The sequence below is a fragment of the Hemiscyllium ocellatum genome, chromosome 42 (genome assembly GCF_020745735.1).
Source record: "Hemiscyllium ocellatum isolate sHemOce1 chromosome 42, sHemOce1.pat.X.cur, whole genome shotgun sequence".
NCBI lineage: Eukaryota > Metazoa > Chordata > Chondrichthyes > Orectolobiformes > Hemiscylliidae > Hemiscyllium > Hemiscyllium ocellatum.
Window position 1 is genome coordinate 17,463,467 of NC_083442.1, and position 20,281 is coordinate 17,483,747.

A 20,281-nucleotide genomic window follows, 5' to 3' on the forward strand; every position below is an offset into this window, starting at 1 on the left:
TTAAAATGTAACCTAAAAAACAAATTTGTTCCACGATAAATCTTCTTCAAAGGTGATCACTTGGTACAATTTTATCAATGAAGCCTGACAGAAAATCCAAGTGTCCTCTTGCCTGTGAGTACTAAAATAAATATGCAATGAACCATTTTTGTAGTTATACCGGGGCACCCATACTCAGCTTCTTTGAATGAAACGGAAATAAAAAGCTTTTGCAACGCGTCCTTGTGACAAAAGTCAGCATCCCGAAAGGCAGACAAAAGAGCAGCAGTGATTAACCCGAGCTGGGAGGTCAGCCAGTTTATTCCTCACACTAGCACAAGGAAGTGCAAGGACTTTGACTTGCGTTGGATGCAAGCTGTGCTTAAAATTCCATTATCCTTTGCACTGGCTTTAGTGATTTTGGTCAAAACCAGCCTGACCCACTGTTCCACTGCCAGCGGGGCTGCTGACAGATTTAAGATCACTGGCAAAAAGAAGCCGAGACAAATAATTGGAATCATACAGCATGGAAACAGACCATTCAGTCCAAACTGACCAAGTCCCATGTGTCAGCACTTGGCCCATATACTTCTAAACCCTTTCTATTCACGTACCCATCCAGATGCCTTTTAAATGCTGTAAGTGTATCAGCCTCCACCACTTCCTCTGGCAGCTCATTCCAGACACACACCACCCTCTGCATGAAAAAAAACCACTCCACGGATCCCTTTTAATCCTTTCCCCCCTCACCTTAAACCTATACCCTGTAGTTTTGGACTCGCACCGCCCCAGGGAAAAGGACCTTGGCAAGAGATTCTCTCATTTCATCCCTCTCACCCTCAGCAAGTTGAGATGCAAAATGCTCTGGTGGGCTGCACGGTGGCACAGTGGTTAGCACTGCTGCCTCACAGCGCCGAGGCCCGGGTTCAATTCCTGACTCAGGCGACTGACTGTGGAGTTTGCACGTTCTCCCCGTGTCTGCGTGGGTTTCCTCCGGGTGCTCCAGTTTCCTCCCACAGTCCAAAGGTGTGCAGGTCAGGTGAATTGGCCATGCTAAATTGCCCGTAGTGTTAGGTAAGGGGTAAATGTAGGGGTATGGGTGGGTTGCGCTTCGGTGGGTCGGTGTGGACTTGTTGGGCCGAAGGGCCTGTTTCCACACTGTAAATCTAATCTAATCTGAACAGGCAAGGGAATCGGATTCAATACTAACGTTCAAAACAACAATGATTAAGGAAAGGAAAAATCTACAATGCTGTGGGGAAATAGTGGAAGGACGTGGAATGAATTGGATACCTCATTCAGAAAGCCAGAATGGCTGAATGACCTCATACTGTGCAGTGTAGCCAACAAGCACTGCATGGCCCCGTTAGATTTCACTGCTTGCAAATCGACATTCAAAATTTGTAAAAAAAAAAGATTTCTCGTCCGGCCCTTGCTTCAAAGATCTCTGTTTGCAAAGCCAGAATAAATGCTGTCCTACGCAGTGGAAACATTCATTAATTCTCTGCAATTTTCACTCTTGGGTAAATTAGAGCAGCGCGTGAAGCTGTGAACCCTGTTAAAATTATTCCGTGGAACTGATTTATAGCTTCCTCCTTCCCGAATGGAACCCTCTTTCTTTATAAACAGGAAGCAGAAAGCCTGCAGAGACAATGCTGCTGGTGGATAAACTACCAGACCACAGACAAAGAAAAAAGTGTTAACGGATAGCTGCAATTTATCAGCTGCAATTGCAGCCATTCCTTTAAGCTTTACTGAAAAACCAAGCAGCCCAGGCAGCTCTCTCGGAGTGGTGGTTTAAAAAGAACTGCAAGCAGGTTTGACCCAATTGCGTTTGCTGAAATCACAAACTGTTCACAGATTGACCGATATGCCAGGGTGGGGAGAATTTCTCCAAGCTGTTGCGGGTGGGCGGAGCTGGGGCTGCATTAATGGGACATTTGATTCCGACCAACACTTAATTATTGCTCCCAACATTTTAATTACCGCGGAACACTCAAGCTAATCTGTACGGAATAAAATGAATATACAGTCATCTCCCTGGCAGGCCTGGGGAACTGTGGGGGAACATGTGCCTGTTATATGAATCTGCGGGTTGCATGAGACTTGCAAATGGTGGCTCGGAGAACTCCATTCGAGAGGAACACGCATTTTATAAATGAGTGGCCATGGCCGCTATCTGGCCAGGTCTTTCTCTCTTTATCGACAAGCTAAGTTTTGAATTAGCTTTAAGCAAAGCCACTGATGCAATGCTTATCAGTAAAGTCTCAGTTACATGGATCCCAAACATCCGGAATTCTCATGCTTGGGATCTGGATAATATGGACTGGATCATACCAGGAGTCAAATATGACTGAATTCATAGAATACTGAAAATGCTTTATCTTCTATCTCAACACACACTCAAATAAAATGTGACAACAATCTGTATGTGATGATGCTGTGGTTTGAAGGGGTTATTTTGTCCTGTATTTTTTTCAAAAAGAGAGGTTGTAAGGTGGAGATGCTGAGCAGTAACTAGAGTAAACAGCTTGCGAGGCCTTGGGGTTTTTTGTTTTGGAACAGGTGGAACTATCGAAGCAGCCTGGATGGGCATTGCCAGCACTTAGAGACCAGAATTTCTAGTTTTTTTTTAGAAAGTTTTTAGGTTTAGCTTGGAACATTTGCTGTTGTGGGCTTGAAGAAATAGAAGCTATAGTTTCCCTCCTCTCAATTACAGCCAAAAGCTGGGGGTTTCCTTCCTAGGCTGCTAGGTGGAACGTGAGACAAAATCTGGTCTTCTGAATTTGCCTTTTTTGCCAAAGGGTGTGTTTAAGGGATGTTACTCTATTGAAACAGGTTAATTAGTGATAGTTACTGTATCTATTATACTGTTACATTTTCCATTAGAGCTGTTACGCTAAGTTCCTCTTTCTTTTATGAAATTTTAACTAGTGTTTAAATAAATTGTGCTTAGCTTAACATTGAATAGTTTGACCAGTCACGTGGCATTTAGAACACAGTACTTTACAGGGGTGGCTCTGTGGTTAGCACTGCTGCCTCACAGCGCCAGGGACCCAAGTTCGATTCCTGCCTCGGGTGACTGTCTGTGTGGAGTTTGCACATTCTCCCCGTGTCTGCGTGGGTTTGCTCCGGTTTCCTCCCATGAGCCAAAGGTGTGCAGGTCAGGTGAATTGGTCATGCTAAATTGCCCATAGTCAGGGATGAATATTGGGGGGGGGGGGGGGGTGGGGGGGGTCACTCTTCAGAGGGTCGGTGTGGACTTGTTGGGCCTGTTTCCATACCGTAGAGAATCTAATCTAATGTAGTGGTGTGCTTTAAAATATGAACAAGTTAGGGTCAAGGCTATCTTAAAATATTTTGAAGGGGCTTGGTCAGGTCTACAACACAGGTGAGACTGTATTAAAGTAAATGGCCATAAGTTTGGTCGAAGATGTAGATTCTATAAAGCAGCTTAGGGGAGGCATAAGGAAGAGAAGACAGAGCTTTAGGGAGAGAACATCAAGAGCTCATAACCTAGGCAGCTGAAGATACAGCTGTCTATGGAGCAGCAAATAAAACTGAGGAACAGAAATTGAAAAGGCACAGAAATATCTGAAGATTTTGGGGCTGGAGGAGATGACAGATCAGGAGGGGGCGAGGCCATAAAGGGAATTGGAAAAAGAAGAGTGACAATTTCAAAAAACGAGGGAGTCAGTGTAGGACTGTGGGACACAAAGTGCAAAGACCACATCTTTATATTTCCATTCATTTTTGGATTGTGGATAAGTGAGAAAATGGCTCTGCTTTAAATCAAGGAAAGTATGGAAGATTTAAAAGAAGTTTTAAAAGAAGTGACGGAACCTCATTGAAAGTTGTGTTTACAGTGTCGAAGCCTTAGGGGAGGATTGTTGGACCTTTAAGATGTGAGATCAGGGCAGTTTTGCCCAGATGCAGTTTGTTGATTAGATTAGATTAGACTTACAGTGTGGAAACAGGCCCTTCGGCCCAACAAGTCCACACCGACCCGCCGAAGCGCAACCCACCCATACCCCTACATTTACCCCTTACCTAACACTACGGGCAATTTAGCATGGCCAATTCACCTGACCCTCACATCTTTGGACTGTGGGAGGAAACCGGAGCACCCAGAGGAAACCCACGCAGACACAGGGAGAACGTAGATTAGACTTACAGTGTGGAAACAGGCCTTTGGCCCAACAAGTCCACACCGACCCGCCGAAGCGCAACCCACCCATACCCCTACACTTACCCCTTACCTAACACTAAGTTGACTGAGTTTTTTTCAAATGAGGACCAGTTGTGTGGGTCAGGAGTGGACAGCACTGAGAACAACTCTCCGTTCAGCTCCTGGGCAGTTGGACGTATAGGAGCAGAAAGCCTCCAGACTCTTAAAACATTCAACCTCTCTCCCTCCCCTTGTCTAGAAATAGCAGAGAATTGAACGATAAACTTTACTACTCGTGCTCACAATTACCCTATAAGGAGCTGCCTCTTAACCAATGACTGAGAGACTGAACCAATTAGTGTGCCAACTGCCCTACTCCTTCAAGGGAAGAACGGTAGGGATTTGGGATGAAGTCGACTGGAAGATGCAAAAGGACACCTCATTAAATCTTGGGGAATGGAGCTTTAGAATGGAGTTTTTCTCCACCGTATCAGCTAGGTTTTTTTGGTTTATCTGCGTCTGCTTGTACCTGTGATTGGGGGTTTAAGAGGACAAGAATTTAAATGAGAGAGATAGAAGTTGATAATTCACATGTTTACCTGTGATTAGAACAGATTTGAAAAATGCGTTGCTGGAAAAGCACAGCAGGTCAGGCAGCATCAAAGGAACAGGAGAATCGACGTTTCGGGCATAAGCCCTTCTTCAGGAACAGATTTATCAGTAATAAACGGTTTCTTATTTAGTACAGTAACCTGTTCATTGTGTCCTATTAACCAGAGTTCATCAGACAGGCTTGAGTAGTTAGGTTCATTTGTTAACTTTGTGACTGTCATAGCAGTGGTGGGGCTAGAGTGTCGGTGCATTTTCCCAAGTGGTTTGTGACAATGTTGGAATGGCTTTGGTGCAAGTTAAGACATGGACAGCAGAGTTTTGAATGAACCCAAGAATGTATACAGGTGGGACACTCCGTTATAAAGTGCATACATAAACCCTGAGAAAGCAACGTTGAAGCATTCACCTTCTTCACCGCCCCTTTGTTTGAGCGAGGTCTGATCTGCGATTTGTGAACGTGACCACGGACGAGTAACAGGATATCGGACAACCTGAAGAGTTTGTAGGTGACGTTCCCAAATGGTGGAGCTGTGTAATCTAACTCATTTTCACTGCAGTTCAGGAGCTCTTCTGAGAGGAGACCTGAACAGGGAACAAATCAGAGCAGGTTCACAAAATGCAATCACTTCTATGCTCTCAGTAATTTTTCGGATATAATTAGGCAATAATCAGACAGCCCCAGGTTAGAAGCTCGAACTTAATCGACAGAAAAGACTTGAGAATAAATCGTCATTCATAGCAAATCAACACTGCCTTCACCATTCTGTTCTTCACTCTCTCTGTGAGCGTGTGGAATCACTCAGTTGTTGCAGACAATGGTTAATTCCTGACCCCTGCCAATACTGTGTTTTTTTCCTTTCCCTCTTTGACGGGATGTGGATATCAGCAGCAAGGCCAGCGTTATTGCACATCCCTAACTGCCCTTGAACAGAACGGCTTGCTTGCCCTTTCTGAGGGGTCAGTTACAAATCAACCGCGCACCAGTGGGGATGCAGCCGGTGGAGGCCTGGCTGGTGAGGGGTGGGGGGCAGATGATCTTTCCTGATGCTCACTGCTGAACTTGATGGTACTTTACACCAGTGACAGTTCTAAAAATGTATACATTGGATTAGATTCCCTACAGTGTGGAAACAGGCCCTTCGGCCCAACAAGCCCACACCGACCCTCTGAAGAGCAACCCACCCAGACCCATTCCCCTACACCTAACACCATGGGCAATTTAGCATGGCCAATTCACCTGGCCTGCACATCTTTGGACTGTGGGAGGAAACCGCAGACACGGGGAGAATGTGCAAACTCCACACAGACAGTCACCAGAGGCTGGAATCGAACCTGGAACCCTGGTGCTGTGAGGCAGCAGTGCTAACCACTGAGCCACCATGCCACCCCGTATATATCGCTTTATATTCTAGATTCGTTAAGTAAATTTAAATTCCACCAACTCAGAATCCCTACAGTGCAGTCTGAAGCCATTTGGCCCATTGAGTCCACACTAGCCATCCAACCAGCATCCCTCCTAGCCCCTCCCCAATCCATGTAATCTTGCATTTCCCATGGCTAACCCACCAACCTTGTACATCCTTGACCACTATGGGGCACTTTAGCATGGCCAATCCACCTGACCTGCACATCTTTGGATTGTGGGAGGAAACTGGAGCACCCAGAGGAACCCAAGCAGACGCGGGGAGAATGTGCAAACTCTACACAGACAGTCACCAGAGGGTGAAATCAAACCTGGATCCCCAGAGCTGTGAGGCAGCAGTGCTAACCACTGAGCCACCGTGCCACCCTACTGTGGTAGGATTTGAATTTCATATTACTGGTCAATGGACAAAGCCACCTTGACACTCTCTCCCGACCCTCTTGAAACTGGCAGCCTGAATGTACAGGAAAGTGCCTCAATCTTTCCTCACCTTGCTTCTGCTTGGAACCACCCTAATCAGCACATCTTTGGACTGTGGAGGGAACCGGAGCACCAGGAGGAAACCCACGCAGACACAGGGAGAATGTGCAAACTCCACACAGCCTGTTGCCCGAGGTGGAATTGAACCCACTCCTTGGCAGTGAGGCAGCAGTGCTAACCACTGAGCCACCGTACTGCCACATTAATCCTTTTGGATCCATTATCTTGTACAACATTCAATCCTACCCCCCCCATCATTCCTAACCATATCCACTCTTCTCCAACAACACTTCAGGCCCCTAAGCAAATCTAAAACAGTACGGCTGGGTTAGAGCTGGCTACCACAACGTATCATAGAAACATACAGAGTATTTCAACATATAAAATTATCCCATACCCTGTACCCTCACTTCACCACCAATTACTTGACACCGATTGTACACGGTTGCTGCTTTTCCTGTTCTGGGACAGCAGCATTATTACGAATCTCTGTAAACGGCAGATTAGTATCATTGGGAAGGAAGAATTACACCCCAATGTTACATTATCTGTAACACTTTACTATAAAGTCCCAGAAACAGATTAACATGGAGGACATTGCTGTTCTTACTTGGCCTGGTGTTCTGGGCTGCTGTATACCAGGAGCTGGCAACATTCCCGAAGGTTCCGGAATTTTTCAAGGCTGTCGGATTCCTGTCAAACGGTATCTGGCGATGAGCTGGGTTCGGTTCTTGGGTTACTTTCGGCTGATCCACCTGACGTTTGGGACCCGGCTTGAGCAGTTCACACTGCATCTTCATAATCTGCCCGACCGGGTCAAGCTCCTTAGAGAGGGGTTTGGACGCCTTCCTTTTCCTCCTGGGGGTGGTGGCTTTCAGTGTTTGCTTACTGACTGGCTCGGGGGATGGCGATCGAGGGGTGTCTGGAATGACGTCTTTGGGATTCTGACAGCCGAGCTTCTCCGGGACGGATTTGGAGGGACTTTGAACAGCCTTCACGTGGCTTTCCGCAAAGCCCGTGTCAATGATCAGTCGCTCACAATCGGAATCACTGTCGGCAAGGCTTTCTGACGCCAGTCCCTTAGCGAAGGCCACCTCCTCTGACTCTGTGCCGGGTAACGTGCCTTCTTCACATTCCTTCTCATGCTCAGGGTCCGATTTCATTGGGCTCTTCTGCTGGTCTGATTTGCACCTCTCCTCACAGTCAGTCATCTCATCCGTGGCCGAGTCCCTGTCACAACTGCGTTTGGACACCCTGAAGTCGAGTCGTTTCTGCTGCATTATCTTTTTGGTGATCTCCAGGGGATCTGAATTCCTGGTGCTTGTCTCCTTCTTACCGCCCTCAGGAGAATACTGAGGCGTACTGCTCCCCGAGGCACGTTTCATCGCGCCCGCACACTTTGTGCTAGCCACACTTGAGACGATCGACGCAAATGTCTCCAGTTCACTGAAGTCAGCAGCAAGATCAAAGTCTCTGCTTTCACATGTGCTGATATTTCTCTGGTCACAGGAAGGAAGGTCCTAGATTTTAACAGGAGGAAAACAGACACCATTACTGGGAATGATTTATACAGTCGGAAGAAACACTGGCCTCACAATAAGTGCCTCAGACAATGCTTTTACTTGCAAAGATATCGCTCAGTTATTTCAATTCTACTGGTGCACATCACTGTGTCACTTGGAGGAGGGGAGCTCCCCCCAGTGTCATGTCCAATACATAATCCTTTAATCAATACCACTGAAGCAGTTTAACTACTTGCTGACCGAACATGCTAGAGTTCACGGAGTTAAAAGTCACACAACACCAGGTTATAGGCCAACAGGTTTAATTGGAAGCACATTAGCTTTCAGAGCGCTGCTCCTTCATCAGGTTGCATGTGGAGGACACAATTGTAAGACCAAGTAGAGTTCATGGAGTCAGGCAGTGTGGAAACAGACCCTTCAGTCAAACATAAGCCCAAACTAAACTAGCCCCACATCCCTCCAAGATTAGATTAGATTAGATTCCCTACAGTGTGGAAACAGGCCCTTCGGCCCAACCAGTCCACACCGACCCTCCGAAGAGTAACCCACCCAGACCCATTTCCCTCTGACTGACGGACCTAACACTACGGGCAATTTAGCATTGTCAATTCACCCTGACCTGCACATCTTGGTGACTGTGGGAGGAAACCGGAGCACCCGGAGGAAAACCACGCAGACACGGGGAGAATGTGCAAACTCCACACAGACAGTTGCCTGAGGCGGGATTTGAACCTGGGACCCTGGTGCTGTGAGGCAGCAGTGCTAGCCACTGAGACACCGTGACATCCTCTTACTAATGTACTTATCCCACTGTCTTTTAAAAGTTATAACTGTACCCACATCCACCACTTCCTCTGTAAGTTCATTCCACAAACTGCCCTCTGTGTAAAAAAAAACTCCCCATGTTTTTTTTAAATCTTTCTTCTCCCACCTTAAAAACATGTCCCCCGGTTTTGAAATTCCCCTTCCTGGGTAAGAGATATCAGCTATTCACTTTACCTATATATCCATCATGACTTTATAAACATCTATAAAGTTCCTATAGCTAGAAAAGGCTGGAATGCCAGAATTGTTAGAGCACAGGAGGCAGACATTTGGTCCATTGTGTTTTCCCTGGTTCTCCATATGAGCATTATAGCGTAGTGCCCTGAGCCAGCCTTTTCACTGTAACCTGTGCATGCTATTTAATGAGATGCAATCTAACGGCTTGTTGAATGTCTCAGTTAAACCACTTTCTCCACACTTCCAGGCAGTATACACCAGACCTGCACCACTTGCCGTTGTGAAAAAGTATTTTCACAGGTCACGTTTGCTTCTTTTGCAAATTACAAATCTGCATCCTCTTTGACCCTTTTATTGTTTCTCCTTATCTAACTTATTCAGACGCTGTTATGATTCTGCAAATTTTTATTCCACCTCCTTGTCACCTCCACCCAAGGAGCAGTCCTTTCTTGGCAAAATCTGTCCTTATCCCTGGAGCCATTCTTGGAAAGCCCTTCTGCACACTCTCCAATGAGTACACAGCCTTCCTAAAGCGAGGCACACAGTACTCCAGCTGAGGTCAACCCACATCTGATACAAGGTGATCTCATGGAGAAGTGGTGATGCTGTGACTTTAAGAGGTGTATTTTTGAGAGAGAAATTGAACGAGAGACAACAAGCAGTCTGTGCTAACATAAGCAGCTTGTGAGGCTTTGGGTTTTTTTTATATAAGTTAAAACAATAGAAGCAACCTGGATGGGTGTCACATACCAGGATTTCAAACTTTTTCTTTTAGCTTTTAGATTCAGCAGAAGCTGCTGGAATCTTGATGAAGTAGAAGTTACTTTCCCTCCCACCTCAGTTACAGCTGGAAGCTGCGGTTTCTCTTCCTATTGCAGGCACATGAGAGAGAAAATCTGTTCTCTGAATTTGCCTTTCTGACGAGAGGTGTGTTTATGGGCTGTTACTACATTGGAACAGTTAACTAGTAATAGTTACTCAGTCATTATTTGGTTAAGTTTTCCAATAGAGTTGTTATCTTAAGTTCTTCTTTCTTTTGTTGCATTTTAACTGTTGTGTTTGAATAAATTGTGTTTTGCTTAATGCCAAGTAATTTGACCAATCGAATTGCATCTGGAACACATTACAGTACACTTGCCTTTGAAATAGAACAGGTTAGGATCGAAGCTACCTTCTTAATATATTTTGAGCGGGTCTGGTCTGCTCTGGTCCATAATAGAGGCCATTTAAGATTATGAGAAGATTTGATTATGTTGAGGTGCAGAAGCTTAGTCAGTATACAGAAAGTCCGAACCTAGAGGCTTTTTTTGTAATTAATTCACCTATGGGATGCTGCTTATAGACCTTTCACATTAGACAAAGAAGCTTTCTCACATCCAGTGATATACGAGACAAGCAAAGCACATGTTTACATGTGTTGCCTGAGCCACTTTTCCTGCAACAGGTTTTGTCATGCCTGATGAAGGGCCTTTGCCTGAAATGTCAATTTTCTTTCTCCACAGATACTGCCTGACCTGCTATGCTTTTCCAGCACCACTCTAATCTTGAGCCTGTTGTCAAAGGCTGTATAGGATCCCTCTACATCAAACATGACCAGCTCCTTAAACCACCACCCCCCCAGCTGTTTGGTGAGTTAGGATTGTACCTTCTGTGGCCATCATACCCTGGAGTTTACACTGAGGCACACAAAATAGGAGCCAAAGTAAATCATTCTGCTGCTCGAGTCTGTTGCAATAAGACCACAGCAGCCGTGATTGTGTTTTGATTTGATTTTCTTCGATAACCTTTGATTTCCTTCCCTAACAAGAGTCTACCGACCTTTGTCTTAAAAATACTTAACGACCCCTCCTCCACTGCCATCAGAGGAAGACAGTTCTAAAGTCACAAAACCCTCAGAATAAACTGGGCTACACCTAATGTTAAACACTATCCCTTACTTCGAAGTCAAACCCTAAATATCAAGAGGGAACCCCTTACCACGTCCACCACTCAGGATTTTATAAACTTCAACCGAGTCATCCTTTGCTCTTCTAAACCATGTTCAATCTGTCCCACCTTCCCTCATAAGACAACTTACTCAAACCAACTAACTATCTATCTAGTGCACCCCTTCCAAACTGCCGGACACTACTCACACTTCCACAACCGATGCTGGAGATCACAGTGGGTCAGGCAGCATCTATGGAGAGACAGCAAGCTACTGTTTCGAGTCTAGATGACACTTTATCAGAGCTGAAGTGAAGTGCGGAGGGGGTAACATTTATGCAAATGTGGGGGGGGGGGGGGGGTAGGGGGAGTGTGGAGACTGGGAGAGAAAGGAACGCTGATTGTGCAGAATAAGTGATCCGAATGCGAGAATGGCAGAACAATGGTGTGTCTACCTGTGTTCAGGAAAGAACGCAGAGTCGAGCAGGTCAGGCAGCATCCGAGCAGCAGGAGAATCAACATTTCGGGCAGGAGGCTTTCATCAGGAACCCTGATGAAGGGCTTATGTCCCAAACATTGGTTCTCTGGCTCCTCGGATGCCTGACCTGCTGTGCTTTTCCAGCATGACTCTAATCTTGACTGTTCTACTCCCTTGCTCTTTCTGTCAGCCCTGGCTCCTTTTAAGTATTGATTTAGTTCCCCTAAAAGTTTATTCGTAAGCATCCATTGTTCTGTAATTTATTGTAGTTGTTTGCTGATAGTACCACCATTAATTGTGGTTAGAAGTGCAAGTGAAGTGTATTCATAGTTTCCAGCACCACACTCCTGACTCTGACCCTCAGCATCTGCAGTCCTCACTTTCTCCTGGAAAGACGACAGTCCAGCTGGGGTGGGGAGAGGGGAGAGAAGGTGACACAGAACGTAACAAGCAAAGCAAAAAGAAAGGGAAGGAATGGGTTCACAATTTGAAGCTACTGAACTCATTACTGAGCTCAGAAGGCTGTCAAGTGCCCGATTTGAAGAGTTGTCTGAAATGGCAGAAGATGATCCTTTGAATGCGAAGGCAGGTGGGATGAAATGTGAGAACAAGGGGGACCTGATCACACTGAACGATGGGAAGGATCAAGGGTGGACACATGGGTGAAAGGTTGGATTGGGTTCAGGTTCTTGTCAACCATTGTGGGTATGAAACCATGCTTACTGAAGAAGGAAGTCATGCCAGCAGCCATTACCCACTGTAATCTTGTGTATTCTGTTTAGATTCCAGCATCTGCAGTAATTTGCTCCTTTCCCCATACATTTGCTGGCCATCCCAAATATTCCCTCAACAGCATAAATTGAGAGTCAACTTCTTGAATACAACTGAGTGGCTTGCAGTGCCATTTCAGAGGGCAGTTAAAAGTCAAGCCCATTGTTGCAAGTTCTTGTCACACGTGGGCCCGAACAGATAAGGATTTCCCTCTCTAAAGGGCACGAGTGAACTTCTCCCAGGCTGGAGAGGAGGAGCATAGGATGGACTTGGGTTTTGATGGATCAAAGCGAACAACCCAATCTATGGACTTGCTATTGCGACAGGGTAGGGCTTAAACACCGATGGTAATGACCTATTTTTCTAAATGAAAATTAGGTAACAATCAAAAATAAATTGTGAATAAAACTGTTCTAATTGAAATTCATCCTTTGTATTTTTTTAGATAATTGCTCCAAAACAGCCAGAAAGCTGGTTATGCTATGATGGTTAGATTTGTATTCATGGAATATGGCAACCAGTATTTACTTCTCATTCCTGATGTCCTGGAAAAAGATAGCGGTGAGCTGCCTTCTTGAATACACAATGGAGTGATCTGTTTGGCTATTCCAAAAGGATATTGCCGTAGTTTCGGAGGCACAGACAGGTAAAGATAGCAGACTTCCGTCTTCAAGGACAGCAACGAAATACAAAGTTTGCATAACAATCCAGTCGTAGAATTCCTACGAGATGGAAGCAAGCCATTCAGCCCACTGAATCTGCACCGACTCTCTGAAGAGTATCTCACCCAGACTCAGCCCTATCCCTGTAATCCTGCACCTCCCATGGCTAACCCACTTAGCCTGCACATTTCTGGACACTGTGGGCAATTTAGTATGGCCAATCCACCCTAACCTGCACATCTCTGGACTGAGAGGGGAAACCAGAGCATCCAGAGGAAACCCACACAGACACGGGGAGAACGTGCAAACTCCACAGACAGTCTTCCAAGGATGACATCAAACCCAAGTCCCTAATGCTGAGGGGCAGTAGTCATAACCACCACGTACCCTTATTCCAAAAGATTGACATATTTGGTCCCATATTGTGAGATTCCCACATCCCAGAGGAGGGAATCCCGGATATTATGGGCTGAGGGAAATGGCTGGGCAGTAGATCAAATAGAAGTTTTGATTTGGGAGAATGTTTGAGGTCTTCTCATTAAAAAAAAATCTGAAAACAGCACTTAAAATAGATGTTTAAAATCAGTTTGTGGAAACATTGCAAACAGTTAAGGGTAAATAATAGTTGACAGAAATATTCTCAACCATCCTGAATGCTGTGACTGACTTACACACTTGTTTCCAAGAGATTTGCAAATGCCTGAAACACAACTGATAAGAACATAAGAAACAAGAGTAGACCATTTGGCCCATTGAGACTGCTCCACCATTCAATAGTCAGGACTGATCTTGGGTTTCAACCCGATTTTCCCACCTGCTCTCCACTTCCCTTGATCCTGACAGACAACATTCCACTGAAGCAGTTTAGAGTAAGGCAACATTCCATTGTCGTGCTGGGAGGTTCAGGACATTGACTGGTATTCGCTTCGCCTTGGACGTCCACGGTGCAGAAAACAATATTGCAGAGGATGTTGCTGAATAACCAAAATCCGATCCACCACAGTCAGACAAAGGTACAGCATGGAAAGAGACCCTTCGGTCCATGCTGACCAGATATCCTAAATTAATCTAGTCCCATTTGCCAGCATTTGGTCCATATCCCTCCAAATCTTCTCTTTTCATATACCCATCCAGATGCCTTTTAAATGCTGTAATTGTACCAGCCTCCACCACTTCCTCTGGCAGCTCATTCCATACATGCACTACGGTCCGCGTGAAAATGTCAGTTCCCTTTTAAATCTTTCCCCTCTCACCTTCACCCTATGCCCTTTAGTTTTAGACTCCCCTACCTTGGCTATTTGCCCTATACACACCTCTCATGATTCTATAAGGTCACCCCTCAGTCTCCGAAGCTCCAGGGAAAAAAATGCCCCAGACTATTCAGCCTCTCCCTATAGCTCAAACCCTCCAACATCCTTGTCAAGCTTTCTCGCATCTTTTCAAGTTTAATTACATCTTTCCTATAGCAGGGAGACCAGAATTGCACGCAATATTCCAAGCAGTGGTCTAACAATGTCCTGTACAGCTGCATCATGACATCCCAACTCCTATAATAAAAGCACTGACCAATAAAGGCAAGCACACCAAATGCCTGCTTCACCACACCCCACTATCACCCCCCTCCATCTGCAACTCCACTTTCAAGGAACTATGAACCTCCATCTCTATATCATTTTGTTCAGCAACACTCCCCTCTCCAGCCCCACCCTCGGGGCTCCCAGCCATTTTCCTGATGAAGGACTTTTGCCCGAAACGTCGATTTTCCTGCTCCTCGGATGCTGCCTGATTTGCTGTGCTTTTCCAGCACCACTCTGAGCAACACTCTCCCGGGCCCTACCATTATTCTTAAAGGAATTCAACGATGGAGCATTCACAACTCTCTGAGATGGCAAATTCCAAAGATTCGCAACCTATTGAATAACAACTATTAATACACTTCACTTGCACTTCCAATCACAATTAATGGTGGTACTATCAGCAAACAATTACAAGACATTTCAACACGTGTTCTGTAGTTATTAGTGTCTCAATTGCACCTTTTGGAACAATGGATGTTCACTAGTAAATGTTTTATGGAACTGAATCAATACTTAAAGGGAGCCAGGGCTGACAGATAGAGCAAGGGACTAGAAAAGTTAAGATTAGAGTCATGCTGGAAAAGCACAGCAGGTCAGGCCGCATCTGAGAAGCAGGAAAATCGACATTTTGGGCTAAAGCCTTTCATCAGGAATGAGGCTGGGAGCCTCGGGGGGTGCAGAGATAAATGGGAAGGGGTGGGGTAGGGGGTTAGGTAGCTGAGAGTGCAATAGGTGCACAGAGGTGGGGGTGAAAGGAATAGGTCAGAGGCAGGTGGAGCAGATAGGTTGGAAGGAAGATTGACAGGTGGGACAGGTCATGAAGACGTTGCTAAGCTGGTAGGTTGGAACTGGGGTAAGGTAGTGGGGAGGGTAAATGAGGAAACTGGTGAAGTCCATATTAATGCCCTGGAGTTGAAGGGTGCCGAGGCGGAAGATGAGGCGTTCTTCCTCCAGGCATTGGGTGGTGAGGGAGCAGCGGTGGCGGAGGCCCAGGACCTGCATGTCCTCGGCAGATTGGGAGTTGAAATGTTTGACCACGGGGCGGTGGGGTTGATTGGTGCGGTGCCCCAGAGAGGTTCTCTGAAGCACTCTGCAAGTAGGAGTCCAGTCTCCCCAATGTAGAGGGAGTACAGGAGTTAACTTGGGTGCTATGGGTGGAATGGTCCCTTCCTGTGCTGAAGAACCAATTGCATGATTGTCCTGTAATTTGCTGAAGTACAATGGCATAGTGCATCCACCATGTGTTTAGAGGTAGAGAGTTTATAACATAGACAGACCACGTCTAACTATTTCTATTTCCACGTGACAAGAGTTTGAAATGGAGGGTTCGATTACAAAATCTTACTTTTTCCTCAAAGATGTCATGTCTTTCAGGTTTGTCCAATGTCATGCTTGACACAGCTACATAATATCTTTTAGTCATCAACAGATCCAGAGGGGCTTCATAAAACAGTTGGTTCTTCTCTCTCACCGTGAGGGTTTTCTTTACAAGTGGTGAGTCAATGAAGACAGCTTTCACCAACGCACCTCCTTTGAAAAGAAAAACGAGTGTTTGCATCTGTCTGCTTACAGTCATTAAACACCAAAAGAAAAGACAATACACAGGGCTGGAGGCTGGAGCAAAGCAAGACAGTCTGGGTGCCCAGAATGGAGTGGCTGAGGGCTGGGGCAGAACAGGGACAGCTTTTGGACTGGGGACCAGTGTGGGCGATCAGGGGCTTGTGATGCCGGTCAGACCACGTATGGAAGCCCCCTACATTGATCTACGGCAGACCCTTTACTGTATATACTCGAGTACTAGTCACTCAATCTCATGTAAAGACTGACCCCCTATTTTTGGCCAAAATAAGTAGGAATTTCCCATATATCTCGTGTAAAAGTTGACCCTCGTTCTTCGCAGATGACAGATCAATGTTTATGAGTGAGTTTGCTGGCTGTTACGCCTCAATCCACCTTTGTAGTCTACCGGTTGTTCTGCTCCGCTCCAGGTCTTCCAGTCCGCTGGGTGTTGTGTGCCACCTCAGGTTTTCAGAATTACCATAATTCGTTTTCTTGTCTTTACTCGTTTATGGAGATCTGTTGGGCTTCTGCTAATGATGCGGTATGCATTTTGACAGGCAGGAATTTCAGCCCCTCACAAATAGTACCCATGTCATAGTCGACCCCATAAATTTAAGATTAGATTAGATTCCCTACAGTATGGAAACAGGCCCATCAGCCCAACAAGTCCACACTAACTCTCTGAGGACTAACCCACCCAGACCCATTCTCCTATTCTATATTTACCCCTGACTAATGCACCTAACACTATGGGCAATTTAGCATGGCCAATTTACTTGACCTGCACATCTTTGGACTGTGGGAAGAAACCCATGCAGACACAGGGAGAATGTGCAAACTCCACACAGACAGTCGCCCAAGGCTGGAATCAAACCTGGGTCCCTGGCACTGTGAGGCAGCAGCACAAAGCATTGAGCTGCCTAAACTTAACCCTAAATAGTAGTCAAAAAATTTTGACTGTTACACAAGTATATACGGTAACTTCATTTGTTATTTTTCTAACTTTTGCTATGAATAACTGTAAAGAAATGTAACCTTTTCTTCTTTGTTTCTTTATTTTGTATCTAAAATTTGTACCCAGGGACTATGAACCTAAAATGGCAGCATGTGGGGTGCCATTGTAAACTTGTCACTGTACTCCTGTACTTGAATTCAGAGGAACCTCGATTATCTGGTATTCAATTCACTGGATATCAGATTATCCGGCAAGATTGCAAGGTCCCGACGCTCGGCTAAACTATGCTATCCAGCATTCGATTATCCGGAATTTGTTTAACCAAACGGAATACTCCCCCTGCCTGTCTCCTCTGGATGATCGAGGCTCCTCCGTACACATGACAACACACCCAATTCTGTTTCTAATAATTTGCGTCGTGCATCAAGGGTTCAAACTCAGATCTGAAATAAACATCTTCAGCCAACATCAAATCCGTCATTACCAAAAAATCAACAACATGACAGAATAGCACATCAAAACACGGCCTGTTCTGAAATGGGATAGGCTTTAAAAAAAGCTAAGAGTGCAAAAGGAGGGTGTAATGGACAGCCGATAGGGCTGGCTAAGCTGTTATTACACTTTATGCCTATTATTTCAAGAACTTAAAGTTTCAGCAATGCAAAGGGAACCCGTCCAGCACCACCCATTGGCCAAAACACAATATTCCCAACCTGTGAACATTTCCCACTGTACATCTTGCTGTGTTCAGGCCCATTGCTGACACAGCATTTCTGCACCAGAGATTATCAAATTAATAAAATAGTGCTAATGAACCTTAAAGGTAGAAAATATGACCAAAATAAACATTATTTAAATGGAGAATAACTGCAGAATGTTGTAGCAGAGTGTGATCTGGGAGTCCTTATTCATGAAAGCCAAAGTGAACACGTGGTTATAATAAGCAGTAAGGAAAGCAAGTGGAATGTTGGTCTTCATTGCAACAGGAATGGAGTGTGAAAGCTGCATGGAAATAGACCCTTTGGTCCAACTTGTCCTTGCTGACCAAGTTTCCCATACTAAACTTGTACTATTTGCCTGCATTTGGACAAGGTCCCTCTAAACCTTTCGTGTACCTGTCCATATGTCTTTTTAATATTGTAACTATAATGCATCTACCAACTCCTCTGGCAGTTCATTCCATACGCAAACTGCAGGGTGTTTGAAAAGGTTGCCCCTCAGGTACCTTCTAAATCTTTATCCTCTCATCCGAGGTGTGAACTCTTCCTTGGAAAAGACCTCTGCTATTCACCTTATCTATGGCCCTCATGATTTTATGAGCTTTTCTCAACCTCCTACACCGCAGGGATAAAGCTCCCGGCTTATCCAGCTTCTCCTTATAACTCTAACCCTAGAGGCCTGGTGACTGACTAGTCATTCTTTTCTGTACCCTCTCCAATTTAATAACATCTTTCCTATAGCAGGTGACCAGAACCGTACTCCAAAAGTGGCCTCACCAACATCCTATACAACCACAATATCATGTTCCAATTCCTAAACTCAATGGTCTTTACCACCCTGTGATGCAACTTGCAATGAATTATTGCTTAACTACACCAAAACAACCAATTTTCCTTTTTAATTTAAACTTGCAATACATGCAAGTTCTTCAAATTTCCTTATATGATCATGGAATACGGGTGTCGCTGGCTGTGCCAGCATTAATTGCCAATCCCCAATTGCCCTTGAGAAATTGATGGTGAGGTGTATTCTTGAAAGAAGGTGGTCCAATTTTTGGTTGGGGTGGGTGGATACACACACAGGGTGTTGTCCAGAAGGGAATGACAGGATGTTTACCCAATGAGAGCGAAAGAAAGAAAATACAGTTCTGATTCAGGATGTTGCATGGCTTGTAGGAGAACTTGCATGTGCTGGTACTTCCATGCATTTGCAGTTCTTGTCAGAGTCATACAGTATGGAAACAGATCCTCCTGTCCAACCAGTCGATACCGAACTTAATCCCAAACTAAACCAGCCTGTCCTGCCTGTTCCTGGCCCATACCCCTCCAAACCTTTCCGATTCACATAATCATCCAAATGTCTTTTAAACATTGTAATTGTGCCCATCTCCACCACTTCCTCAGGAAGTTCATTCCACATGCAAACCGTGTGAAAAATTTTCCCCTTGTGTCTTTTTTAAATCTCTCTCTCTCCTCTCACCTTAAAAATGTGCCCCCTTGTCTTGAAACTCCCCATCCCAGAGAAAAGACAATACCACTAACTCTATCTATACTCCTCATTATTTTATAATCTTCTCTTTTAAGGTCGCCTCTCAACCTCCTACGCTCAAACCTTCCATACTTGGCGACATCCTGATAAAGCTCTTCTGAACCCTCTCCAGCTTAATATTATCCTTCCGAAAACAGGGATAGGACCAGACCTGGACACAGTATTCCAGAAGAGACCTCATCAATATCTTGTGCAACCTCAACATGACTTCCCAATGCCTAAACTCAAATGACTGAGCAATGAAGATAAGTGCGCCAAACACCTTTTTATACGGCCTGTCTATATGTGATGCAAACTTCAAAGAATTATGTACCTGCACTCCAATGTCCCTCTATTCTACAACACTTACGATAGTAGAGATTATGGATTTGAAAAGTACTGTTGGTGGAGTCTTAGCAAGTTGGTGCAATGTATTTCATCCTGTGTACACCGTGAATTGGGTGGGAACGTTGACGGTGGTGGATGTGGTGCCAATCAAGCGGGTTGCTTTGTCCTGAATGGTGACATGCCTCTTGCCTGGAGCTACACCCGTCCAGGGCAAGTGAAGAGTACTACTTCACACTCGTGACTGAGTCTTGTAGGTAGTGAAAAGGCTTTAGCAACTCAGGAACGGGAGGTCGAAAGGTGACTGAGGGAAGCTGGAAAACATGGGAGGGAGGGAGTGTGAAAAGTGTGGCGGGAGAGAAAGGACAAGGGAGGCTGCTCAGCTGGTTGGGAAGGTGAGATGGAAGCTATCAAGTGGACACAGCAGTTTTAAACCAGTCAAAGGAATATTGCACTCAGTAGGAGACAAGAAACCAAAATCCCACAGGGAATGAATTCTTGGCAAATGACTTTGAAATCTCAAGCTTGAAGGTTATGTACATTCAGGAGCTGCTAGAATTGGTTATTATTGTA

At 45.2% G+C, this 20,281-nt stretch overlaps 1 protein-coding gene across 2 annotated transcripts in view; it reads right to left on the reverse strand.

The window, feature by feature from the left end:
* ice2 (interactor of little elongator complex ELL subunit 2) overlaps window positions 1–20,281 on the reverse strand; it is a 95,054-nt gene that overhangs the window by 49,757 nt on the left and 25,016 nt on the right. For both annotated transcript variants that reach the window (XM_060853906.1, XM_060853905.1), the window contains exons 8-10: window positions 15,947–16,131; window positions 7,273–8,182; window positions 5,166–5,341 (exon numbers count right to left, since the gene is read on the reverse strand). In XM_060853906.1, coding sequence (XP_060709889.1) covers window positions 5,166–5,341; window positions 7,273–8,182; window positions 15,947–16,131 — 1,271 coding nt within the window. The remainder of the gene's footprint in view (window positions 1–5,165; window positions 5,342–7,272; window positions 8,183–15,946; window positions 16,132–20,281) is intronic.